The 27143-nt window shown below is 40.2% G+C and overlaps 1 protein-coding gene and 1 non-coding gene across 2 annotated transcripts; one reads left to right on the top strand and one right to left on the bottom strand.

Annotated features, from left to right (window-relative positions):
* The first annotated feature begins 4762 nt into the window (after nt 1–4762).
* Nucleotides 4763–22729, top strand: LOC113201198 (ferroportin-like). The gene is made up of 8 exons (XM_026414806.2): nt 4763–4821; nt 8084–8243; nt 9476–9591; nt 10008–10134; nt 11793–12047; nt 13641–13769; nt 13887–14597; nt 18551–22729. The coding sequence occupies exons 1-8, from the start codon at nt 4774–4776 to the stop codon at nt 18844–18846; spliced, it is 1842 nt and encodes a 613-aa protein (XP_026270591.2). The 5' UTR covers nt 4763–4773; the 3' UTR covers nt 18847–22729.
* A 3289-nt stretch (nt 22730–26018) lies between these two features.
* On the bottom strand, nt 26019–26092 carry LOC113201213 (small nucleolar RNA SNORD93). The gene has a single exon (XR_003303127.1). It is a non-coding gene; the product is annotated as a small nucleolar RNA SNORD93 (small nucleolar RNA).
* Between the last annotated feature and the right edge of the window lie 1051 nt (nt 26093–27143).

Here is a 27143-nt window from a genome sequence, read left to right as displayed (position 1 = left end):
TCTTTTTTATGTAGCAATGTTCTAGAAAAAAATCTCAACTGATTTTACCAATTTAAATGGCACAAGGCAATTATCTTTGTTTTCTCATCTCTCTTTTCCAGAGTTTGGGTGCATCCTAATTTTTCTTGATTATACTCACAAAAAATGTTGACTATTATGTGTACACAGTTAGTATTATAATTACCACGACTATCATCTCCTGTTCATTTTCTCACCCTGTTCCTTATAAATCATGGAGTGAGATGCATAGGGCTATTTGTGGGAGGAGGGATCAAGCTAGAACCACAAGTTAAGAGTCCTGCCTCACTGAGTGGGTCCCTGACTCTACATTAGATATTCATGGTCCTTTGCCTCACCGTCTAATTGAGAAGAGCATTAGTATTGCAGAAGCTCCATCCCAAATAAGTTTCCAAATGGGAATTTTTGCAACATTCTTGAAAGATGTGTGCATGAGGCTCACAGGTTATTTGTTGCAGTTGTAACACTAAAGCTTTATTCTAGTCTTTCCTGGAATTTCAGCTGTGCTCAGAAGCCATCATGAGCTGGAAAATGAAGCTTGGTTGTCACAGGTCAATCTTCTTTTTTGATTAAAAGAAGAATAATAAGTGAAAATACCCCAACTCCCACTTGTCCTGTTTAAATGGCAAATTTCTCTAACCACAAAAACACATTTGGGCAATAATAGAGAAGATAAATATGGAGCAGCTCTTAGATGCTCTTAGAATTAGTAGCATTGGGGGGAAAGATAATGACACTGTAGTTATGAAAGAAAATCTCCTTATTTTTAGGAGTTGTGTGCTGACAAGAGTGAAGTTTCATGATGTCTACAATTTATTTTCCAAGTACGCTGAAATTATAAATACAGAGATAAAGCAAATATGGTAAATATTAAAAATATTAAATTTAGATACTGGGTGTATAGGCAGTCACTGAACTAATAATTAAAGAAATATTTCTGGATACTAATAAAACTCAGCTGTCAAGGGCTTAAACTTTAAAAACATTCACTCTTTTTTAAAAATATTTTTTAGTTGTAGTTGATACAATACCTTTATTTTATTTATATGTGGTGCTGAGGATCAAACCCAGGGCCTTGCATGTGCCAGATGAGTACTCTACCGCTAAGCCACAACCCCAGCCCAAGAACATTCACTCTTTAGTAAACAAGAATTTCAGTAGCTATCCAGTTTAGAGCCATTCAGAGATGCCTTCAGAACCCAGCTTGTTCTGCCCATCTGCCTTGGCATCCTTGGTGGCTGGCTGTAGACACTGTCTGTTCATGATTGCAAGGTAACTTCTGTGCTCTAGGTATCATAGTCATGTTCAAAGGCAGGCTGTAGGTGGGAAGAGCAAAGCAGGCTGTCTTCTTATCAGAAAGCACATCTTTCCCAGAAGCCCCCGAAAGAATTCCATGGAACCTCATGAGTAGAAGAACAGTCCTGTGGCCAATCCTAGCTATGGGGGAGGCTGAAAATAGAACCACCTTCAAAGATTGACATCCACTGTGATTCATCCCCTGGGATATGGGTGCATTGTCACCCTGCACAAAATCATTATGCTGTCAAGGGGGGAAAGGGAGAGATGTCAGTGACTGGTCATTTGCCAAACAGTTGCTCTTTCCTCTAGAAAGGAAATTGTTTCATTTGATGTTAAACGAAACTTAAAACTCAAACTCATTCTGCTCTGTATCATGTTGAAGTTTAACTGAAGATAAATGGTGTCCAAAAGGACACTTTAGGTTTCTCTTTTTGTGTACACACAATCTCTTTAGCTTAAGGAAAGGTGAACTTTGTACCATTCATGAAAACTATCTTTTGCTTCACTCTCAATTTTAGTAACACATTTCAATATACAGTTTACTTGCAAAGATTGTTCTGTACAACAGAATGGAATAGATGCTCCTGCCTGTCATATTATTAGCCATGGTGTGTTGAGTGTCCTCTAAATGCAAGTTCTAATATGTGGGTTTCGTGTCCCCTCATTTATGCAAGAAGGAAATGCTTAGCTGTTACAAAAGACTTAAATTAAACCTGAGTCATCAGACTTAATAAAGAAAGAGAAAACTGGAAGCCTTCAACAACATTTTAATTTCTACTTCCTTTGCAGCCTGTGTGAGACCACTACAATAGAATACTCTTGACATCCAGGTTTTTAAAGTGGAAACCCATCTATTGATCATAATGAATAATAGGTACAATGAAACTTTTCTAGAGTCTTCCTGTTCCTTTTACTGTCCATTGGTTCAAACTTAGGCTTTCTATTACAAAAGGTGAGATACCCTCAAGGTACATGGATTGGAATAAATCCTCCGACTAGTAATAGCCACCTAAACATCACTGGGGGTCATAGTTGTGTATCCTGGGAAGACACAGCAGGAGATGGACTACACTCAGAGGTCTTGGTGCATAAGTCCTTCATCCCTATTAGTGCACCTGTCTGATGATTTGGCATATGGGGTTGATGATTGAGGTCTAACTTATTATACTATGATTGACAGCTGAGAGCAGCTGTGAGGTGCTGTGCTTTTCTCTGGAGGCTTAGTACAGAGAAGCATAAGCTGACAGCACTCTACGGCTGTGACTTTCTTCTTGGCCATTTATTGTCTCAGGAAAATCTAATTGAAAAGAAACTCAGCAGAGCTAAGTGTGGTTGCGATGAGCCAATATGAAGAGACTAGAAATTAGAGGTCAAGGTGAAGGTGGTGAGTATGCCATTGGGGAACTAGAACAAAGTGTATGAATGGATGGACAGGCCAGTGAAAAGGGCAGGGACATCAGGCAAGAAGATGAGATTTGGAGCAAGTCAGCAAAATAGCAGAGAGCAGATCCAGACCACGGCCAGAGGACAATTTTAGGTTCTTTTATGCACCTCTATTTGTTCACTTAACTAATATTTTTCAAGTGTCTACCATGAGCTGGGAATTTTCCTCAGTGCTAGGAAGATGGTAGTGAACAAGATGAAAATTTTCTACCTCAATGGAGCTTAACTTTTAGCAGGAAGAGCAAATTTAAACAGGAAAAAATAAATAAATTATAACTAAATTATATAGTATGTCAGGGACAAAAATAAGGGGAAAATCAGCAAAAGAAATGAGTGTACAGTTGCTGTACTTATAAATCATAGTCATGAGCCTGGTGTGGCTATTTAAATTAGTTAAAATTCAAAATTCACTTCCTAAGTCCCACCAGCCACATTTCCTGTTCTAGGTAGATAGTGGCTATCCTGTTGACAGTGAGGTTATGTTCCCATTATTGAAGAAAGTTCCATTGGTTATCACAAGTTGGTCTAGACAGTACACAAATTTTATTCCTATATATTTACTTTTTAAATGTTTAGATGTGGTCTTACTACATTTCCCAGGTTGGTCTCAAACTCCTGAACTCCAGCCATCCTCCTGTTTCAGCCTCCAAATAGCTGGGACTACAAGCATGCACCACTGTGCCCAGCTCCAGTATGCTATTTTTACATTGAGTAGAAAGAGAAGGTGCCAATGAAGAGAGAACTTTTGATGGTTGATGGGGTGAGTCCATGAGAATGCCTGGAGGAGGAGTATTCCAGACAGAGGGAACAGCCAGTGCAAAGATTCAGAGATGAGAATGAGGCCCATGCGGCTGGAACATAATTCATGGGGATAGAGTAGTAAAAGATGAGGTAAGAGAAATAAATGGAGGGGAAAGAATCCTGTAGGAGCCACTGTAAGGACTTTGGATTTTGTTGAGTAGACGTGGCCACTGTTTGAGGTTTTAAGCAGAGGAGTTAATAACCTGATTGAGGTTTTCTATAGGACCACTCTTGCTGCTATGATCAAAATAGACTGAAAGGGGGGCACGGTAGAAGTTGGAGATTAGTTAAGGGACTATTGAAATAATCCAGGTGTAAGATGGTGAAATGGAGGTGGGGAAAGTAATTGGATTCAGGAATTGTGTATATATTTTAAGATTCAGGCAACATGATGAGTGTAAAAGAGAGAATACAAAGTTTTCAGGTCTGAGCAGCAGGAAGGATGAGGAGGAGGCCCCCTGTAGCTGGAAATCCATGGGGGAGACAGTGGCTTTGAGGATCTCCCTCTTTCCTGTTTCTTCTAGGTAAAGAGGCGTTTCCCTGTGGACTTGCTTCCTGCCCTTTGTTTCTTCTTATCTTTCTCCACCTTTTTTACCTTTTTTACCCAACCTCCAGATTTTATTGTTAGATGTTTTACTTTTTCTTGTATTCAATCTTCATATCGTAGGTCTCCTGACCTAGAGAGCAATGTCCATCTCAATTCTCATCAGTAGCTCATCTCCCTTGTGACCTTCTGACTTTGCCCAGGGGTCACTTCTACTGAAAGCCTTCATCCTACATTTTCAGTTTGGGACAGCTGACACTTGTGTGTTTTTCCCATCACACTCTGGGCTTCTTCCTTTAATGCTTCCTTTAAGCCTTTAGTAATGGCTTGCTTGCTTCTCTATCTCTAGACTTGAGAAAAGGGACCTAGCTGAATATTTCCCCAGTGGTCACTTGGTGACAATGAGTGACGAGGGCTTCAAGTCAAAGAAAAACAAACCGAAAACTGAGAATTCCCTAGCTTGTTGGGCAAACCATATGCTTTTCTGTTTCTGGCATTTCTACTTAGCAGTTAACTACTTTCTGAAAGCATATTAACGCTAAACAGCATTTTACTTTCTCTGCATTAGTGGCAAAATTTGCTTTAAATAAATCTTTAGATGTATTTTACTATTTACTAACATCTATGATTTGTGTATGTGTGTTTTAGGAGCAATTTTGATCTACCTCATGGGCCCAAGATTTTTGATTTATGTAAGCTGTGCCTTATCGATATGGGTAAGATGAATCAAAATGAAATTAATATTTTTTAATGGTTAAGAGAACTGAAATGTTAAGGACATTAGAATGTCTCAAAATATTGAATGCAAAGCATGTGCATATTTTTGTTTAAAGATATTTTGAATTATCAAATATAGGACAAATAGAGGAAAAGATAATGTTTATAAAAGATGATAATGAATAATTACAAAATAAATATCATTTAAGCCATCTCAATGGAGACCTATGATTTCACCAGCACCTAGCACGTCCCTCATGGGTCTTTTCCAGTCACACCGACTTCCTTACCAATGGGAAGTGGCTATGAGCCTCACATTATGGCATTTATTTCCTTGTTTTTCTTTAGTTTTACCACGAATGTAGTCATCCCTAAATGATATTTAGCTTACTCTCTGAACTTTACATAAAATAAATCCTACCATGTATATTCTATCCTGTCTTACTTTTTTTGCTCAAGATTATGTTTTTTTAATATCTCTGTTTTTGTAAAAGTCCTGGCTTGGTACTTTCCACTGCTGTATTATATTCATTACACAATATACCACAACTTACATTATTAGTCCTTCCAAAGACTCAGCTTTGGGCTTTAGAAGCCTTTTTTGTGTGTCTTCATTTTTCCAGTTCATTAATTTCTGATCTTAACTTTTATTATTGCCTTTTTCCTATTTTCTTTGGGTTTGATTTGCTGTTCCTTTTTAATCTCCTCCTCCTCCTCCTCCTCCTCCTCCTTCTCCTACTTCTCCTCTTCCTCCTCCTTCCCCCTCTTTCTCCTCTTCCTCCTCCTTCTCCTCCTCCTTCTTCTGGGGATTGAATTCAGGGGCATTAAACCACTGAACCACATCACCAGCACTATTTAGGATTTTATTTAGAGACAAGTTCTCATTGAGTTGTTTAGTACCTTGCTTTTGCTGAGGCTGACTTTGTAACTACAATCTTCCTGCCTCAGCCTTCTGAGACGCTGGAATTACAGGCGAGTGCTACAGCACCCAGCCCTTTTTAAATTTCATAATAAAGATACTTAGCTCATTAGATTTACCCTTTCATTTCTAATATATGAATTTAAGATTAAAAATTTCTCTAGCAGTGCATAAGCTGCATGTGGCAAGTTTTGATATACTTAATTAAATATATTTTATAATGTCCTTTGTGATTGCTGGCTTGTGACCTATGGATTATTTAAAGATATATTCTTTAACTTACAAATAAATAAGGAGTTTTTGATTTTTATTTTGTTGATTTGGGGGCTTACTTGTCTTGAGTTCAGAGAACATCCTCTTTCAATACACTGAAATTAGGATTTTTCTCTGTAATTCATTATATGGCTCATTTCTACAAATATTTCATGTGCTTAAAACAATACGCATTCTGAAGTTTGATGGGTACAGTGTTTTGCTGTGACCTTTAGGTTGAATGAACACACACAAACACACATGCATTTAACATATTTATATATGTATATTTTAGCTTTTTCATCAATTATGAAGAGAAAGGTGGTGACCTAAAAATCTCCCACAGGGATTATCTACTTCTCACTTTAATTCTACACTTTTTTGTGTCATATATTTGAGCCCTTGTTATTAACTGCATATAAAATCAGAATTTTTATATCTTTCTGGAAAATTAAACTTTTATCATTATAAAGTGACCCTCTTTATTTCGAGTAATGCTTTCTGCTTTGGAGTATTTTCCTTGATATTAACTTAGTGATGTGCATTGATTTTGATTGGAATTTGCATGATATCATTATCCATCTTCTTATGTCTGCTCTTTTTTATTCTTTTGCTTTAATATTTTTGTTTAAACAGTATATAATTATATTTTAAAATCCAATTTGTCAATCTTTATGCTTTAACTAAAATAGTTCATTTGTAATTAATGATATGTTTAAGCTAAGTCTACCATGTTACTTTGTGTTTTCTATTGGTTTGGCCTATTATATTTCTTTTTCTCCTTTTTCACCTTCTTGTCATCCTTCCTCTTATTTTGTCTTTCTCTGTTTTATCGTTAGTTGTTTCTTCAGTCATATCTAAAATTAACTGATTTTTTTATGTTTAATCTACTATGGAACCAAGCAATTGAATTTTTAATTTTAGTTTCTATTGTTGTATTTTGCAGTCCTAGAATTTTTATTTAGCCTTTTTCCAAACTTGCCATGTCACTCTTTTTTTTTAGTTGTCGATGAACCTTTAGTATTTATTTATTTATATGTAGTGCTGAGAATTGAACCCCATGCCTCACGCATGCCACTGAACTACAACCCCAGCCCAAACTTGAATTTTTTTAGATTTAGTAAGCATAATTGTTTTACAGTCTATGTCTAATAAATTAAATACACGAACTCTTAGTGGGTCTGTAGTGCTGACTGCTCTTTATTATAGATTTTGCTCTATTGCCATATGCTGGTTGCCCTTGACCATGGGCTGGGCATTATACTTGAAGATTTACTGCTAAGATGATGGCATCTGACTTTAGGGAGGATTTAACTGCCTTCCCTAGGGTACCTAGTGGGCATTGGCCATTTGTCTCTGACTTAAGCCAGCAATTGCTGATGGAAATGATAGTGCTGGTTAGCATAGGGATTTAACCCAAGTTCAAGGCTTGAGGTTTTCTGGATTATACAGATGAGGTACAGGTGAACAATTAGCCCAGGCAAGTGGGATTTACTTCCAGTTTGCCCTCTTTAACCTAAGGGTATAGCTGACTATGTGGGCTCTTAGCTTAAAGTGGTACCCATCTTTGGTAGACTTCTGTCACCTAGCTTTCTGAGTCCAGCAGAGCTGCAGTTCTATGTCACAGTTGTTGCTTCTGATCAGCAGATGTGCTCTTTGAGTTCTCATCTTCTCCCAAGTGTATGCTTGATTTTTCTCTAGATTATTGGCTCTTTTTTTTTTAAAAAAAAAATGTTTTTAGTTGTCAATGGGTTTTTTTTTTAACTTTATTTGTTTGTTTATTGTGGTACTGAGGATCGAACCCAGGGCCCCACACATGCCAGGCAAGCGCTTTACCACTGAGCCACAACCCTAGTCCTAGATTATTGGTTCTTTAATGCTTTAGAAATTTGTGAAAATATTCTGTCTGGCTTTTTAAAGTTGTAAGTATATTGAATAAAGTTATAGTTCTACATAAAAGTGTAATTTGATTATTCTGTTTTCAAAGTTTGCACATAGCATATTCTTTGGGAGAAATGTGCCTTTCTGGATTTTAACTATTCTGTCTTTCAGTCAATGACTACAATATGCTTTGCCCTACTGCCTTGCAGGGAGATCGAATGTGGCACTTTGCCATGTCTGTGTTCCTGATAGAATTATATGGACATAATCTTCTTCTAACAGCAGTGTTTGGCTTAGTGGTGGCTGGATCTGTACTAATATTTGGGGTCTTAATTGGTAACTGGATTGACAGGAAGCCAAGAAATAAAGGTAATGCTTTTATTTATTTCACATATGATTATGTTGTTCATCATGAATTTACTAGATTTTTTTGGCTTATTTAGTGAATCAAAATTATAGATCTGAGCTAAGAGTGGAACGTAACTTGAAAACTCTAAAAGAAAGCCTTATATAACTTTGTGTCATATTCTTTGGTGCTACATTTAAAATACTTTAATGTGGTTTTTATTTATTTACTTTTTTGTGGGGCTAGCAATTAAACCCAGAGCTATACCTACTCAGCAAATGCTCTCCCATTAAGCCATATTCCCAGCTTTTTAATGGTTTTTAGAATCTTAATAATTACACCCTTTTAATATTAAATTATTGAAAAACATGCTTGTTTTCTTTCTTTCTTTCTTTTTAATTTTTAATTTTTTATTAGTTGCTCAAAACATTACAATCACTCTTTCTTTTTTCTTGTGGTGTTGGGGATTGAACTCAGGGCCTTGTTCATACAAGGAAAGGACTCTACCAACTGAGCTATATCCCCAGATATAGCTTTTTAATGTTCTGGTATTACCTATGCATAATAAAACTTGTGCTATTTTTGGTAAAGGTAATTTCTATGTGTAAAAGATACCTTTTATATGAGGTAATCCATCTAAGCGAGGAATCAACATGGATACTTATTTCTTCAAACATAGATGTTCTTTTTAACTTTTAACTTTTTGCCTATAATACCTTCTTAGGCCTCTTTGCCCAATAAAAATGTTGGGTCTCCCAAGTTATCCTGTTCTTTTGATGACTAGTCAACATGATTATTTTCATTATCTCTAAGAGAGTTGGAAATGAGTTTGCAGAAACTACACTAATGTGTTTAAGCCCGATTTACTTAAAATCTGTAGTGTTGCTCTTTAGACTCATTGGATAGCTACAACCATAAGTGAAATCCGAGAAAGTCAAATGAAGCAATAGAAAAAATCAAGCTTCTTAATTTATCTGGAATCTGGCTTTTCATATCACCTTTCTCTCAAAGTATGTTTCATTCACTTGCAAAGCTCGGCTTTTTGTCTTTTGGTCACAAAGGCTTTGCTTGTCCTGAGCACGGAGCCTGCTCTTTGCTTCCTACCCAAGCCTGCAATTGCTGATGGAAATTACAAGCCTGGTTGGCCCAGGGATTTGGTCAGATGTAATTGCTCTGCATTACATGGTGACATAGCTGTGACTTGCCTCCTAATGCCAAAAGTAAATCTTGGGCCCCCGGGCATTTCCCTTCACAGTTGCTCACGCCTCGCTCTTCATTCAGAATGCCTCTGTCACCACCTGCTGTGTGCTCCTCATGCTCCTGTTCTCTTACCGAAGGGAGATGGAACAAATCTGGCACGGCTGGTTCACTGTGAGTGTCTCTCCACTCCCTCCTAAGCCATGAGAGCGAATGTCACAGTCATAGACAAGGATGTCCATTAGGGAGTCATCTCTGCACGTCCCTGCTCACTGGTTTGTGATCTGGACCATCTTTCCACCAGTGCTCTCCTTGCCCCTAATTTGTGAATCAAGCCCAAATCTCACAGACAGGAAGCAATATAACAGCAGAGTCTGTCTGCAAGGTACATATTAGGATCTGATCTGTAATGGGCTGAGAAAATGCTTAGCGTTAGCACACATTTGGCTTCAAACTTGCATTGAGCCTCTTTCTCCCACAAGTCTCTTTGCTCGTTTAGATGATCCTCAAGCTGTCAGATAAATAACTTGTGTGTATGCCTGTGGGTTGGAAAAGTGTTCTTGAGCTCTGAAGTCCCCTTCCTCCCACAGGTGGCCTGCTACACAGTGCTGATCACCCTGGCAGCTGTGGCAAACCTGGCTGGCACAGCGCTGACCATCACCATTCAGAGGGACTGGATCGTGAGCCTCACAGGTGGCAACGGAAGCCAGCTGGCTGGTGAGCAATGCCATCCTGGGCCTTACCAGTCTTCCGATCTTCTGAAAAATGGAATTGGAGAGCCATTTGGGGTTCTGAGAGAGGCAGAATGATAGCCTGTTAAGTGAATGGTATTTGGAGCCCACAGAGGTGGGTTCAAATTCAGCTAAAACCAGGTATGCCTCTTCCCAGCTGCCTCCCCTGGGCAAGTTACTGCCCTTCTCTAGTTTTGACTTTCCTCATTTGTAGGATGTGGGACACACACAGACACACACACACACACACACACACACACACACACGGAGGATTCTGGGGGACACAGGGTTTGAAAAGCACTTAACCCTGTATCCACATGTAGGAAGCCCCTAAGAAATGGTTGATATCGTTATTGTTGAAAGAAATAGACTGTGCCTTCAGGAAAGAAGTCTTCCATTTGCAAGTTCATCACCAAGTTCCTTGACAATTTTAGACCTGGAAAATAAATGAATGAAAAGATTTCTTAATTCCATCTAGTGATAAGCAGACAACAAGACAAACAGTATCTGCCAGTGTGACTGTTGGTCAGCATTGATATTCCAGTGAAGTAATTCAATAGGATAATTGGATGTCTTCTTTGTTTTTTTTTTCCCCCATTTACAAAAATTGGGTCCTTCACATTGTGATATATATTCTAATTGCCGACTTCAAGCTGAAGACCTCAGCCTACTCTGTATTTGTGCAGTTGAAACTCCCTGCTAGGAAATGTGTACGAGTGCTGATGGCCAAGATAAAGAAAGCTATTAAGGAGGAGTCGATTCAAATGTATGCCTCATGCAGAGTTAGAAGCCCCTTATAATCATGTTTTCTTTTAAACTGCACTTCTTTGGATGTACTGTGGCTTAAATAACAACACCCAAAATAAAACAGCCAGGCAAGTGGAACTGGGTGACATCGTGTTGAGGTGTCCTCCAAAATCTCCCCGTTCTCTGTTAATTAATTTTAAGGAAATCTTAGAAAAGCATGGATTCTGGTTCAAGTTCATTACAGTTATTACAACGAACTCTTCAGTGATAGCAGAAGAGGGAAGAGAATAAGCTTTGCAGTCGGACTGCTTGGGTTTGAGTCTCAGCTCCATCATTTTCCTCCTTTGTGTCCTTGAGCAAATATATTCACCTCTGTGTGTCTCAGTTTCCTAATTTGCAAAAGAGAAATACTGTTACCTCCTAGAGTTGTGATGAGGGTGAAATGAGATGAATACAGGTAGAAGGCGTGGAACTATTTTTGTGGCACATAGTAAATATTCAACTCATTCCTCCTTCTGTCCTCCTTCGATGACCACTCACTCTTCCCTGTCACCATGTTAGCTGTGACAGTGGCTATTAATATTATTGTTGTTAAGATAGTGGGGTATGATGGGAAAGTGTGCTGAGATGGGGGGTAGAATAACTAGCTCCAAGTAACCTAGTCTCTCTAGTCCTGATTTTATTAATTGTTAACTGCTCAAGTTCCAATAGAACTGATCTTAACATTTTTTTTTTCAGGTTGAGAATCGTATTACTATAGTTCAGCCAAAGGGATGTTTTCCTTCTGTTAATATCATCCACCTAGGGCGTGGCTGGCAACTCCAGCAAGTGTCTGTGGTCAATTGACTGGAAAGAAGGAGTCATCCACTGACCTGCCATATTTCCTTCCTCTCACAGGGATGAATGCAGCAGTCCGGCGGCTGGACCAGATCATCAATATATTTGCTCCCCTGTCTGTGGGCCAGGTGATGACATGGGCATCTCATGTGATCGGTTGTGGTTTCATTCTTGGATGGAACTTGGTTTCACTTCTTGTAGAGTTTCTATTTCTGTCTAGGGTTTATCATCTAGTTCCCCAATTGGCTGTAAAACCCCAGCAACAAACAGGGAAGCCCTTCCTAGAAAAGCGACAGGAGGCTGTGAATGTTCAAGGTAATGCAAACTCAGAGAGAGCTCTTGTTCTTTTTTCCCCCTCTCTTCGTGTTTCATTTCTTCTTTTCAGAACTTAATGTCGGATCCTAATCTTGACATTTTCTTGGCAAATGTGATAAATGAGCAGTCTCCAGCTGTGCCATTGGTTGTATAGTTCACTTGGCTGATCTTATTGGTTGGGACAGGCAGGGCTGCTTTTATACAGTTACACAAGTTGTGTACTGCATAACACCAGGGCTCCATTCAGAGAGACTCCATTGTAAGTAGCACCCCCATGGGACTGTACAGTGTAAAAACTGTACAACCTATCCCAAGGTCCCAGAGGGCAAATTACTCCTTCTCATCTCACTCATGCACATCTTCCCCAGGGATGTTAAATTGAAAAAGGCAAATGTGTCAAAAACTATGGGTTAATCTTTGGTAAGGATAATATGATTTTTTTATTATTTATTTTTTATTTATTTATATTTTATTATTTTTTTTATTATTATTATAAATTCCCCAACAGTATGATGAGAATGAAAGGAAGGAAAACCTACCAGTAGATATGACCTCATTCTCCCAAAGTGAGAGCCATCCCTGCCTGTTGACAAGGTTGTCCATCTGCCTGGTACAAAGCAATTTAGTAATGGCTTCTGACTGCAGTTCTTCTTTGTTAATTATCATTAATTAAGTATCATTCATTCTCTCTTCTCTCAAGTTGTTTTGTACCTAAATCTCACCAATCCCATTACATGAGTAAAACATATATATTTGAGAGATAGATGGATATACATACTTAAATAATGAATGGATGGGTATGTGAGTAGCTAGACAGGTAGATACAAATCGATAGAACTACATCCTTTTCATCTCCCGTGTATTACCTGTGTGACTTCGCAAGTTTAATTTATTCATATTCTTTGCCTTGTTGTCTATAAAGCAAGGACAATAATAAACCTTATTTGATAGGATTTTGTACAATTAAATAGATGCAAAGCATCATTAAACTCACTGGCATATAGGAGAACTTCAGTCAATTTAGCTATGTTTTCATTGTTCTTGTTATTTTGTCATCTTTAAAAATAAAACTGCCTTGGCAATAAATTCCATTCTGTGAGGAAGAGCCTCACTTTCCCTTGGGTCTTGATCTGGAATAGACTTGGCTCACCTGCCCCTTCTCCCCTCAGAGCCCTACTGGGCTCCTCCAGCCCTTTGCAGGACTGGTCAGTCTCTCACCAATAGTTTAATCTGCTTATATCATTGTCTGATATATCCTGGAAGACCTAAAGGTATTTTATATATATTTTTTCCCCATCATAAGTACTTGTTTCTTCAGAAAAGTAACTAAAGGAGGTACCTATCACTTTTTCTGGAGCTCATTACCAAGTTTCAAGCAAGTGAAATTTGCTCTCCCACCCTCCCCTATACCCACTGTCCCCATCAATGCCTGCCTTCCTAATTGGATAGTGTGTCTTGTGGGATTCTTTCAAGTGCCTCTTGAGACAGATTTGGGGTAGAGAGTCATCTCTTTGGAATGTGACCTCCGGAAGCATGCTGAGGGGTGGGAAGTAAGACAGGAAGGGGAAAGGAGGCTCCCAGAGATTATTACAGAGAGATTTGGGCTCAGTCCAACTGAGGACCTGAGAGGTACAAGGGATGTTCCTTCAAATTGTCCCAGGCACTCACAGCCTGTCCCTCCTGTTCCAGTGGCTGGAGAGAGGTCTTCAGGCAGAGACACAGGTGATTGGGGACAGGAAGCCACCAGTGTGCACAGGAAGTATCCAATAAAAAGCAGAGGTTGGGATGGGCTGAGGGGACACGGGTATTGACTTTAAGCTTATCTGGATTTTATTTTAGGTGAAATGGACTCTTGGGAAACCACTGATGGATTTATCAACAAGCCTGGAACTTCAAAAGAACCAAAAGATTGCAAGTCTCACCTTGAAAAAGAACGGGTCACAACTAAAAGATTTCTTCTTTGCCTTCGAAACACTCAGAGGCTGCTGCACACGTGCAGGGAGGGCTGGGAAACCTACTGCCGGCAGACCATCTTCCTGCCTGGCCTGGGCCTGGCCTTCCTCTACATGACTGTGCTGGGGTTTGACTGCATCACCACAGGCTATGCCTACACCCAAGGCATCGGAGGGTCCCTGCTCAGCATCCTCACAGCCCTTTCGGCTTTATCTGGCCTGATGGGTACAATTCTCTTCACCTGGCTCCGGGGGCATTATGGCTTGGTCACCACGGGAGTCATATCCAGCTGGCTCCATGTAGGTTGTCTAACGCTCTGCGTGTTTTCTGTCTTCGCTCCTGGAAGTCCCTTTGACACGGCTGTTTCCTCACTTCCATTGAGCAAGAACTCTTCTTCAAGTCCCGAGTTACTAAAAGATGACCAAGTGCACATTTACCCTTTTGAAAGAAACCTGAACCAACCCATCCTCCCGGACCGTTCTTCCATTCATTGGACCAACAGCACTGTTCTGTTCGACGGGCGGCAGGACCCTGAGCAGCCAGAGTCTTACGTCTCCATTATCTTGCTCTTCTCTGGCGTGATCCTGGCCAGAATTGGTGAGTAGTGGGTCATGCATGGTGTGGGTTTCTGCAGGCTGGGATGTTGCCAGATAATCTTAGAAGTGTGCAATTGTGCCATCTCTATGCTGCTGTAAGTCTTCATCATCCATTCATTAAGAATGAGTTCTAGTGATAAGAACTGGACCAGAATGTGGGGGCAGAGGGGGGAAAAAAAAACCACAAGAATGATTTAATCAAACAGTGCTTTAGTCATGGTGTTTACAGCCTGGGTGAGGGAACAGTAAGCAGCCAACGATAGGCAATGAGATAGAGGTAGGGAAGGACAGACAGATTGAGAGCAATAGGAGGAACACCAAAACTGGTCTTGAGAGCTGAGGAAGCCATCCTACAGGGAGGCACAACTGAAGATCTCAGATGAGCAGGCAAGACATGTCCAGAGAGGGATGCCTGCTCCAGGCTGGGGCACGGTGGTGCTGAGACAAGGCTGAAAGTTGAAAACTTGGAGATGGAGATTTGGAAAAGCGAAAATATTATAATTATTTCCTGGGTGTCAAACATGTAAATGCCATAGATGGTGTCCGCATGATTGTAGTGTTTGGATCTGGATCCTTTCTTTGCGGAGGGGATGAGGAAAGAGGAATGATGGCAATTTCTTGGGACAAAGGCATTCCTTAGCTGTCTGGGGAGGGCAGTGTAATCCTTTCCCAAAGATGGGGTGCCTGAGTTTGAGTGCCTACAGGTTTGTCTGCCACAAGTACTCCATCTCTGAGCTCTGTCACTACCATATCTCTACCATATGTGATTTCTACCATATGCCATTCTTATCTAGTAGTGAAAACATGGCTAAAGTGTTTATTAATACATTTTTTTAAAAAATGTCATTTGATGCCTGACAACCCCCAAAATGAGCTGCTGGGGATCAGTTGTGATGGCAGCAGAAACTTGTTAACAGCACACTGGCTCTTGTGATCAGTCAGACCTGCAGATTCTCATCTGGGAAGAATCTGGGACCTTGTTCTTCATCTCGAAATTCCCATGATTGGTTTTCTACCTGGAAAGCACCACTTCTTGCTCAAGCCCATTTTGCTCCAAATTCAAATGTACACCTTTGAGGCTCTGCCCTGCCTGCACAGCTCAGAGACGGGGAAAAGTGTGGTGGCAAGTGATGGATGGTATGGATCAAAAACCAAGCATGTCTTCCCCATTCATCCAACCACCCTTCCCACGCTACATTCACCACTGCAGCCACTGTGCCAAAGCAAGGTCTCTGCCCTCTTGGGCCTCAGAGCATCGTCTGCTCACCTCTGAGGGGTGGGATCATGTGATTGGGAGGATGTACCAGGGGTACTGGGGATTGAACCCAGGGGTGTCTGACTACTGAGCAACATGCCCAGCCCTTTTTATTTTTTCTTTTGAGACAGGATCTCACTAAGTTGTTTAGGGCCTTGCTAAATTGTTGAAGCTGAGCTTGAATTTGACAATCCTCCTGCCTCAGCCTCCCGAATTTCTAGGATACTTGCGTGTACTACCACGTCCAGCACTTGTTGCTTTATAAAAATGTGGAGAGGAAATGAGAATTCTGAAGGCCCAATTCAAGAGACTATAAGATCATAGGCTAGCCTCGGAATCTCATTTCTGATGTAATGTATTTACAGGAGAAAGACATGTTCCTAGTTCCAAAAAACTAATTTAGAAGCCCATTCTTTCATGTAGAGATTGCCTGACCTCTAAAATATTTTAAGCGAAGTACCTGAAGGGTGAATTGTCTTTCATTAGTGTGTTTGATTTGTACATCTACCCTTTCATTGCACAAACAACTGAGAGTAGATTGGCCCCTTAAGCTTTGTGTCATTCATATTGTATTATGATTGTTTACTTCAAAAGGATCCTGTCTACCAGGTTCACTGGGCTTTCCTGATACAAAGGAAATGATCACATTTGGAAAACATGAAACTGCTTCAGAGGAGCCTGCCATCTGGACTCACGTCCTGTATGAGAGAACCTTGGCCTTTTTTCCTATGCCAATAGCAAGTCTATTTGTTGTACCCCAAATGAGGACTGCAGAGACACAGAACCCTCTTGGCACTCATGAGCAATATAGCTCAGGACCTGGAGCCAGGCTGCCTGATGATGTTGGCAAGACACCTAAGTTCCCAATGTCACTGTTTCCTGATTTCAAGTTGGAATAATAATAATAATGATGATATTTCCCCATGAAAAAGGTTCTGAGCAAGTGCTGAAGAATCCCTGTAGGCAATGTGGTTAGCACAAAGCTTTCACAACTGTGGGAGCTACCTGCTGGAAATGAACATTAATTGTCATCTTGGGTCGTCATCATCATCGTATTTTAGCTATAATTTTGGTGCCTTTCTGAATGTTGCTGTGTGAGGCTGAGGTGTGGGTGGGCAGAGAGTCACAGGCAATTACAGTGCTAGGTGATGTGGATGCTTCTCAACTCCTGCACATGCAATGCCAGCAAGGACCCTTTACATTCATTCTTATTGGGGTCACACTTAACCTTGGGGTTGATGGTGTGGTATCAAAACTTCAGACATTAAGAGCACCAGTGCCCCAAAGGATATATTGTGCCTTTGTTAATGCAGTTGGGCCTGGAGCTGTGATGACTGGTCCTCTCACTGGGAGCAGTGGCCTGTGGCCTGACACAATAAGTATCCAACATGTATCACCAAGCTTAGGGCTCATCTTAGGTGTGTGTTCAGTAGATACTTGTTTCTACTCTGATGGAAACTAACTTGCAGAACTATGCCTACAATAAGATTTGGCACACTGCTTAAAAGTCACTTTGCTTTTTAAAATCTAAGAACTGTAACTTTTTATGCCCTCAATTTAGAAATAATTCTCAGAGCATAATTAGCCCTCGCTTCCTTGAACACTTCTCATAGTATCACTGCAGCATTTTACAGATACTCTCTAACTTTGTAAGTGCTGCTGGCAAAGGGCCTGAAGGTGTGGAGATATTACAGGTAAGCTCTGGGTCAGAGTCCCCTGCAGGATGGGGTTCTTGGCAGGAAAGCCTGGAGAGAAATTGAGGCATTTGGGGTGGTAAGAATACCCCAAGAGGATGGGGGACTGGTCAGGGCCTGTGGGTGGTGGCCACAGCAGGGTGGTTAAGGCAGCCCAGGAAGACAGAGGTCCAGACAGTGCTCTGCAAAGGCAGGCACCGGAGGACATAGTACATTACCTCCAAATAATTACTGAGTTCAGAGCTAAGTCCAGGTATTGGATCAGTGGCACCAGGAGGCCTCTGCAGAGCCAATGCTGAATCCTGGGAGTACCCAGAAGGCTAGTTGGCTGGAAAACCAACTGAACAGGCAGAATTTGGGTTCAGGGCCCACTGGGACAGGCACTAGAACCCCTAGGGGAGATGTTGCCACTGAAGGACAGCACTGTCCTCAGCACTGCTGGCTTCTGCCCTTGCTGAGGTTACACAGCAGATCCTGGAGCTGCTTCTGAAACAAATTCAAATGTGTCCTCTTTAGGTGTTTGAGAGTGGTGGGCAGGGTGAAGAGTGGAGTCCAATTCTTTCTCCGCTAAGCCAGGTGGGAAGAGGGAAAATCTGGAATTGGAAGTAGATTTGAAGCTCAAGATTTTGCTCTCTGCCTTAAACATGTTTTTGCAATATGGAGGGGACACAAATAAATACATCCAAAATGAAGTTATAGTGCATCTGGTGACAATGGCAGTAATGGTGATTAAAAAAGACAATTAATAACACCATAACTTATGACAGTAACTGCCACGCACAGGTGGTCAGGCACAGTATTACACATTTTATTGTACAAGTTCATGGAATTCTCCATTGAGCCATTAGTGCCTTAAATATTCCCATTTCACAGATAAAGAAACTGAGCAGCAGGAAGTTGCATTTATCCAAGGCAACAATGCTCATCAATTCCAGAGCCAGAATCTCACAGGGGTCCTCTGACATCTGTTCATGTTTATTCTCTCCCTACATTGCTGTCCTGCAGGGCTCTGGTCCTTTGACCTCACTGTGACCCAGCTTCTCCAGGAGAACATTCCGGAAGCAGAGCGAGGGGCTGTCAACGGTGTGCAGTGCTCCCTGAACTATCTTATGGACCTCATCCACTTCATCCTCGTCATGCTGGCCCCGCGGCCACAGCAGTTTGGCATGCTAGTCTTCATTTCCATGCTGTTTGTAACCACAGGCCATGTGCTGTATTTTTTTTATGCAAGAAAGTGTAAGATTGAAAATTCCCAGGTGAATGAGACAATGAAGAAGGGCACTTGGACACCTTTAAGCTGAGAGGTAGGCAGTACTTCCCAGAGCAACTCTGGCCCCATCTCCACTGAGTGTGTCCACTGACTTCCCTCATGGCTACCATGTCTGCCTGTGCCACTGCTTCACTCCAGAGCAAGTGTCATAACCTCTTGCCAACAGCACCATCTGCTTACGTGTGTCTTGGCCCTGGTGGTACCATCAGCGCAGGAAAGGGGGATGACTCCAAGTCAGAGACCCCCGCCACCAGACAACTTGAAGAGGCTTGTTTTAATTTTGCCAGAATAGTAACTCAGTGTTTTATTGTTCTTTGGGATATGAGTCAGAATCTTCTGGTCAGTGTTAAAATTAGAGAGGTGGAGAGTGGTCAGTAATGTCTGCTTTAATTCTTCAGTGCGAGTTTACTTTTTTTGTTCTTCTGCTAGTTGGTGACTGTTCTTTGGTTGAGCTGAGGACTGAAGCTTTTATTGGAGAAACAGATCATGAGAATAACCTGGGTGTGGCTTATGGACTCTGCAGCCGGACCACAGATACAGTGGTCCTTTGGCGAGTGTGGACAAGCTTCGCCTCATGAACACTCTAAGAACATGCTTGTTTGTGATGAGCAAATGGGGAGTTGCTGGTCACTTATAAACAATTAACACTAAAACTAGTTTTATATGTTGACTTAAGACTAATAATCAATTATTATTTTATAAGTGCTGTGATGTGTAAGTTTCACCTGGAAGTGAAAAATCAGTGGTGCTAGCAATAAAGTCCCCTTAACCTATGGTCTAGAGAAGCTTTCTATGTCACATTTTGGAAACAGCCAATAGCATACTCAGGAACACCTTAGCAGGTAGGTCTTGAAGAAATGACATTCTTTTCTTTCTTTCTTAGTTATAGATGGACACAATACCTTTGTTTTATTTATTTATTTTTATGTGGTGCTGAGGATGAGACTCAGTGCCTCACTTCTGATAGGCAAGTTCTCTACCACTGAGCTTCAACCCCAGCCCCAGAAATGACATTTTTAAGACAGTGATTCCCAGTTTTGTACTACGGACACTCTGGGTCAGCATTCTTTGTTGCAGGAGTCCTTTGCATTGTAGCATACTTTGTAGCATCTCTGGTCTCTACCCACTAGATGCTGGTGGCATAGCCCCATCAACCTAGCTGTGACAATCAAGAGTCTTCAGACACTAACAAATGTCCCCTAATTAAGAACCATTATTTAAGAGAAATGTGAAAACTACAGGAGGAATTCACTTATTATTAAAAATAAAATGTCAGAGGCTGGGAGAGCAGTGGTAGAGCACTCGCCTAGCATGTGTGAGGGCCTGGATTTCATCCTCAGCACTTCACAGAAAGAAACAAAATGACAAAAAGTCATTATTAGTAGCAATAAAACGACACACTGGGATTTTACATGGATCTGCTTTTTTAGAGCAAACAGTCAAGTGAAAACAAGGGAAGGAGAGAATTCTGTGGAACATTTTGCCTAACATAGGGTAGTTTCAAAAAAGAGTACTTTATACAAATTCTAGTGATATTTGTGATGCCACCTCCTCCAATCTCTCCCCTTCCATTACTACATTACTACTACTACTCTACTACTACTACTACTACTACTACTACTACTACTACTACTATACACACACACACACACACACACACACACACACACCAGCAGAAGAATTGGTCAGGAGACCAGACCTTTCTTCATCTGGATTCTTTACTAGGAAGTCATATTTGACTCGATGTAGCCTACCAAACCCTCCAGCCCTTGATTACTCCAATGAACACACAAATGTTTGTGCAGGACAGATGGAGAACAGAAGGAGCATTTAATAAATACATTCTGAAGTCTTTTTCCTTTAAAATCTCTAGTGCGAGACCAGACTCTATGTCGAGTCTTCTGAGTAGCATGAGCTCCCTACCTCTGCAACTTCTGTCCTTAGGAGGGAAAATAGCCGCTTCCTGGTAAATTCCACACTGTGAGTGCTAATTTTACTCTTCCTTTTCCTCAAGGTTCTGTATAGTATGGCAACATCTTCCTATTACATTGTAGATTGCTATTTGCATGTTTCCATGATGATTTTGATTCATGTTTTACACCCATCTTGTCCAATAGAAATATAATGCAAATCATACTAATATCACTTCAAGTGTATTTAATTCAACCCAGTCAATTATTGTGGAACTTACAATCATTATAAAATTGGAAATTTTATTTATTCTTTTTCAAAAGTTTTTTTTTTTTTTGAGTCATGGATGGACCTTTATTTTATTTAGATGTGGGGCTGAGAATCAAACCCAGTGTCTCACAAATGCTAGGCAAGTGCTCTACCACTGAGCCACAACCCCAGCCCAGATTTTTATATATTCTTTACATCTGAACTTTTCACACCTACAGCACATCAGTTTGGACTAGTCACATATGACTGGTGGCTGCTGTATCAATGATTCCCTAAGTCCCACATATTTCTTCACTAGGAGAGGCCTGTGACACATGGGTTATACTTACCTGAGAGAATTTGGTAACAGGTCAGGAAATTTGTCCAATGTTAATGGTATTAGGTTTCATTCCATCAGCTATAATATCCTGCTACTCCCCAAAATAAATCAAGGTGACATGCATCAAACTGATTTGACAGTTTATCTCTTATCTCTGAAACTGACTGGTATGGAGGTTCATATGGCAATAGTGGAGGGTTCAAGATAATTGGCCCCTTGCAGTATAGATAAACTCCACTAGAGGGCCTTCTAGCCACAGTTGCCTAATTCCAGATTGTGATAAATTACAATTTTATAATAAAATATTGAAAGCAGAAATTTTAAGTTTATAAATACAAAGTAAATTTTGGAAAGGCAATCTTTATGAGTACAAAATAAATATAAGACTTTCGAACATACTTCTGGCTATTTATCCATGCATACAACCTGGAAGTAGCTTCTCATTTTACCTCTAACTTTGGCTGGCCAATCAGCTGAGCAGGCCCAGACCTCAGAGTGGGCAGCTAACAACTCACCTTCCTGTTCTAGAGCCAAATGCATCAGTCTCCACTTTTTCTAGATCCTCCTTTTATCCAGATACCTTTTCTGTTCTACTTTCTTCAAAGTACTTGAGATCAGCAGGGGAAAAGAGCCTGTTCTCATTTGGGTTCAGGATTCCTCAAATGTGAAGGACTGCTCCCCTCCTCCATTTTGAAGTGATGAATTCATCGGCTAATTTGTCAGCTGTCTCTTTTCTCTGCCCTTAGGAGGCTCAAGAGCCAAACTGAAAACATAAAGGCCAATGGCTTACTTTTGTACTCCTGCTCTCTTCTTACTGGGCTTTTATTCTCTCTTATGGCTTATTGTTTTAATTAAGATGCTTTTAAATGACCCTGAATCATTTGGGGAAATGTGGTATTGGGGGGTATAATAAGATATAATAGTTTCTTCACTATTTGTACTAACAATTGACTCTTTCAGATATTGTATTGACCCAGCTACAAGGTGAAATTACCTCTTTTAACAGAAGTCAATGGAAGCACATGCCAACCAGCTCCATGTCACATTGTGCAATGGATATCACTGCACAAACTCCATAAAGGAGGGAGTCATTGCTACCACAGGACTTAATATATTTATCAAGAACATAATTATTTAAGGTCTGAAGACCCTCAAAAATACACGTATTTTAGTCTGGAATATTCACTTGAACTATAAGACTTGCTTACCTTTAAGAAACAGAATCTACTTGGACTCAAGTGCTTAGGAACATGGGGTATGTCTTTTCTTGAAATCAAAGTAATGCATCTCAACCTACCTGAATGACGCATCAATGGTGTTAACTGGCATACTGGGTGAGTTATGCCACTATCTGGAGAAGTTAGTGACTGGAGTTCTGAAAGATTTTATATTTTCAGTGAAATCATAACCTTAAGCATAAAAATTGTATTCCAATTCCAGTTTTATCATAATTAAAGATAATCTTCAAGCCCAAGTCTCTCATTTGGAATGAATAAATCTTGTGAAAACATTTCTTTCAACTTCAGACTTGCTTCTTCTGTTAGGGCCCTGGAGCACAAAGGACAGTCTGGTGGTTTAATAGTCATGTTGGCATTTGTATATTGCTGCTTTAGCTATTTTAACATACAGGGCACACACTGTGCCAAGGAGGGAAAGTTGATCCTACAGAACTGATGCATGACTGCAGCTCCTTGGCCCATCTCACTGATGGTGAGATGAAAGCAAAGGACAGGAAGCTGATAATCAAAGAGAAGGAAATGGGTAGGTAGCACTCCCCATCCCTGGTTGCTAACAACCTCCAGGGGAGGGGAAAGATCACATTTTCCAACCCAAGAAGTCAACCCCTAGATGGCTCTCTTCCTGCCTTTTTGGTCAAATAGGCAAGATAAGAGGAAGAGGAGACACAAGAAAGGAAATCTGATATCTATAAAAAGGCCAACACACCCCACTCCCTCAGGAGTCTCTGTTCTATCCTTTAAATAAAACCTATTGCCTTGGCATTTCTCAAGTGTTCAATCTATAACACTGGGGGAATGAGCCCCATTCTACTTTTTAAGACTGGTTTCAGTTCTAACTCTTTAACCATGTTCAGGTATAGGGACATGGATTTGGTGGAGGTGGGGATACAGCAAAGAATGCATCAAACCTGGAACCCCAACGGGTTCTGGAAGACATACAAGATGACACAACTGAACTCTATATATACCCTTGGTCACCAGGGAAGGGCTCAACAGGCTCAGAGTTTGGAAGTTTGACCTATAGGGAAGAACAATGACTCAACTAATGTTTGAACCCATCTTTCTTTCTAGAACCCATTTTTCTTTTTAGGGAAAAAGACTGATTTTTTTCCAAACTGCATTTTTTTTTTCCTTTTTGGTAGTACTGGGAATGAACCCTGGGGCACTCTACCCCTGAGTTACACTCCCCAGCCCTTTATGTTTTGAAATAGTCTCACTAAATTACCCAGGCTAGCTTTGAACCTGTGATCCTCCTTCTTCAGCCCCAACTCCCCAACCCCCCACTCCTGGGTCTCTGGGATTACAGATATGTGCTACACCTGGCTTCAGCCAGCCTTTCAGAGGAGCACACCAAGCAGTTCACAAACCTTCACATTCCAGAAGCATTCCTTGGAGTGAAAATGTAGGAGGAATCAGGATTCAAGGAACCCAAAGTAGAATTAACAGCATTGGGGCACATGGTAAGAATCTTCACACCCCATTTTCTGCTACCTTGTTGTGACTATATGGATTTTCAAATTGGTGAAAGTGCCCTGGCATAGTTGAGATTCAAAGTGCAGCTGTTGAGCAGGTGGAGTAGTATATGCTGCTGCCTCAATCATCCATAAAAGTTCATATCTTGGATGGGTGTGTCAATGTCTTACTTTTCTCTGATATTTATTATGTGCATGAGTCACTTATACCCTAAAAATGATCTTCATGCATTTTTGTTGCTCTTAATGTCTCAATAAAATCATGTTAAATGGTGATTCCAAACCACTCTCCTATAGATTGCTTTGGAAATGTTATTAAGAAAACAGAAAGGATGTTTTAAAAGTCTTGCTTATTTTAGTATGAATTTATATTCAGTAAAATTCATCCTGTTAAGTGTGATATTTGACAAACACATAATCATGCAATCACCACCATAATCAAGATGTTGAACAAGATGTAAAAATCACTTTGAAAATACCCTCCTAACCCTTTGCAATCAACCCCTTCCTGTTCTTAGAATAAATTGATCTGTTTTCTGTCAAGAGGGTCAGATCTAATCACTAAAATGATCGACTGTGAAAAAGATGAAAGCATACAAAACACACAAGCCAAGTTTTTGAAAGTATTTTAAACTTTTCTTTAGTAAACCAACAATGAGGACAGTTTCAAATTTTGCTATGATATACAGATATTTTGCTCAGGTTAGAGGTAAATCTTAGAATTTAACTCTAGTCCTGCCATATTTATGCCTCTACTATTTGAGTGTACATGATTATCTGGAATAGTAAGAATAATTTTATAATGACTTATAAATTAAAGCATTCAACAATTTCTTAAGATAGTTGTAAAATAGCTAGTTAATTTAGAATTATTCTAACTGATCTTTTTTTTCTTTTTTGGTACCATGGGTTGAACCCAGGAGTGCTTAACCACTGAGTCACAACTCCAGCCCTTTTAAAATATTTTATTTAGAGACAGGGCCTTACTAAGTTGCTGAGGCTGGCTTTGAACTTGTGATTCTCCTGCCTCAGCCTTCTGAGCTACTGGGATTACAGGTGTGAACCACCCCTCCTGGCTCTGATCTTAATGAATCAGCCTTGGTCATCTTTGTAGAGTATATGAACCAACAATAAAGACAATCTTTTTTTTTTTTTTTTTTTCAGAGTAGAAATTAGAAATTTATTAAAGGACAGAAGAAAAGACTTCTCCCGGAGGAAGAAGGGGACCCAAGAGGTGGAATCCATAAAGACAATCTTTAATGTTAATTCTGTGTCAAGTTTCAAACTAGCCTTATTAATAGAAAATCTAAATGTGGAACTGAGTTCTACAGAAATTCTCTAAGAGTCCAACTCAGCTACAGGGCAGAGGTACAATTCCCAGATATGCTCATATATGTAATTAGGACTGTCTCAAAATTCACCCTTGCGACTACAAAGAAAGGGACAAAGACATCAAAACCTCTATTCCATACAGCCATATACCTTATTACTTGAACAGCTTTAATGATTCTTTCATGCATCAGACCTGTAAAAGAAATACAGTAGATTATTAGGTCAGCAATTACTAATCAATAAAATAATACAGTAGTATCTAGACTATGTTCTTGTGTGTGTGTGTGTGTGTGTGTGTGTGTGTGTGTATGTGTATGTGGCGCTGGGGATCGAACCCATGGCCTTGTGCATGCAAGGCAAGCATTCTACATACTGAGTTATATCCCCAGAACCCTTAGACTATGTTTATAAAAACTGCAGAAGTAAGAAACAGAATCCCAATGTACCCATTGTTGACACAAACATTTTAGTGTAGACACACACACACACACACACAAAAAAAAAAAAAAAAAAAAAAAACCACAATTTTAAACTCAAAATCCTATCTCTTGGCTTGTTGAAGCATTAATCCATTTACTAGAGGCTTTCGCCATCTTCTGTGTAAAGCAGAATTTTAAAAGGAATGGTGTGACTGCATTTACTAAATTCCTGCATACCAAGTTGGCCTCAGGTAAATCCTTTAACCCATCAGAGCAGAAGCATATCCAATCAGGTTAGAGTTCTCATCCTTGGCCATGAATTCTATTCCAGTATGAACTCAAGCCAAATTATTTTCATTTGGTCCATACCTTATGTTCCTCAGGATCTTGAGCACCACTGAGCCTGGCAAAAAAGTGACAACAAGATTAATGTTAATATCAACTGGGTGCAATGGCGCAAACTTGTAATCCCAGTGGTTTGGGAGGCTGAGGCAGGAGGTTCAAAAGTTCAAAGCCAGCCTCAGCAAAAGTGAGAATCACTAAGCAAGTCAGTGAGACCCTGTCTCTAAATACAAAATAGGGTTGGGGATGTGCCCCTGATTTCAATCCCAGGTGCAAAAATAATAATAATAATAATAATAATCCAGATATAGCTTTGTTGTTTAAAGAGTGTCCTGTATTGTGGCTATCTACTAGCTTCCTTTGATGAATAGATAAAATACAACGCTATGGTCTCCAAATTCCTGACAATTCCAAAGATTTTAAGATCCTTAAAATCTGGGAATCAATTTAACTTTAGCAGTTACCATCTTTCTAACTTTATCTCTTTGTTACATTAGCATGCAATAGTATCAAGTTTAGAAAAGAAACACTACTTGGATACAGTATTCTCCTAAAAAACTGAAATAAACTTTTCACAGATTTAAAATTAAAAGAAGCATGAAACTTTTTTACCCTGAGGCTGAGAGCCTAGGGTTGAGAAGTTTCTAGGCCTGGGCACTTGCTCAGTTTCCAAATCCTTAAATAGACACTGGCTCAGGGCTGCTTCCTTGACATGCCAGGTCTCAGCCTGCATCAAACTGAACAGTTAACCCAGTTTGGTTCAACAGGAATCCTCAACACCTAAAACAATGGTAAAACAAAGAACTCCCCATTGGAGGTTCCTGTGTCACTGGGCTATTTGACAGATAGGGGATTCAATCTGTTCGTGTGCTTTGGGTCAAGATTTGTGGCTGAACAAAAGGTGCCTAGAACACAGGTTACATCACTGCAGATCTTTCCTCTTTCAAAAAGGGTAGTAAGAGTCTCTCAGAGCTGAGGAACACATGTCAAACACAAGACTTATAAGACTTATTAGTCTTATAAGA

Source organism: Urocitellus parryii, chromosome 3 (assembly GCF_045843805.1).
Source record: "Urocitellus parryii isolate mUroPar1 chromosome 3, mUroPar1.hap1, whole genome shotgun sequence".
Classification (NCBI taxonomy): domain Eukaryota; kingdom Metazoa; phylum Chordata; class Mammalia; order Rodentia; family Sciuridae; genus Urocitellus; species Urocitellus parryii.
Note: the sequence above shows the minus strand (reverse complement) of the source record. Positions and strands in the feature narration are given on the sequence as shown.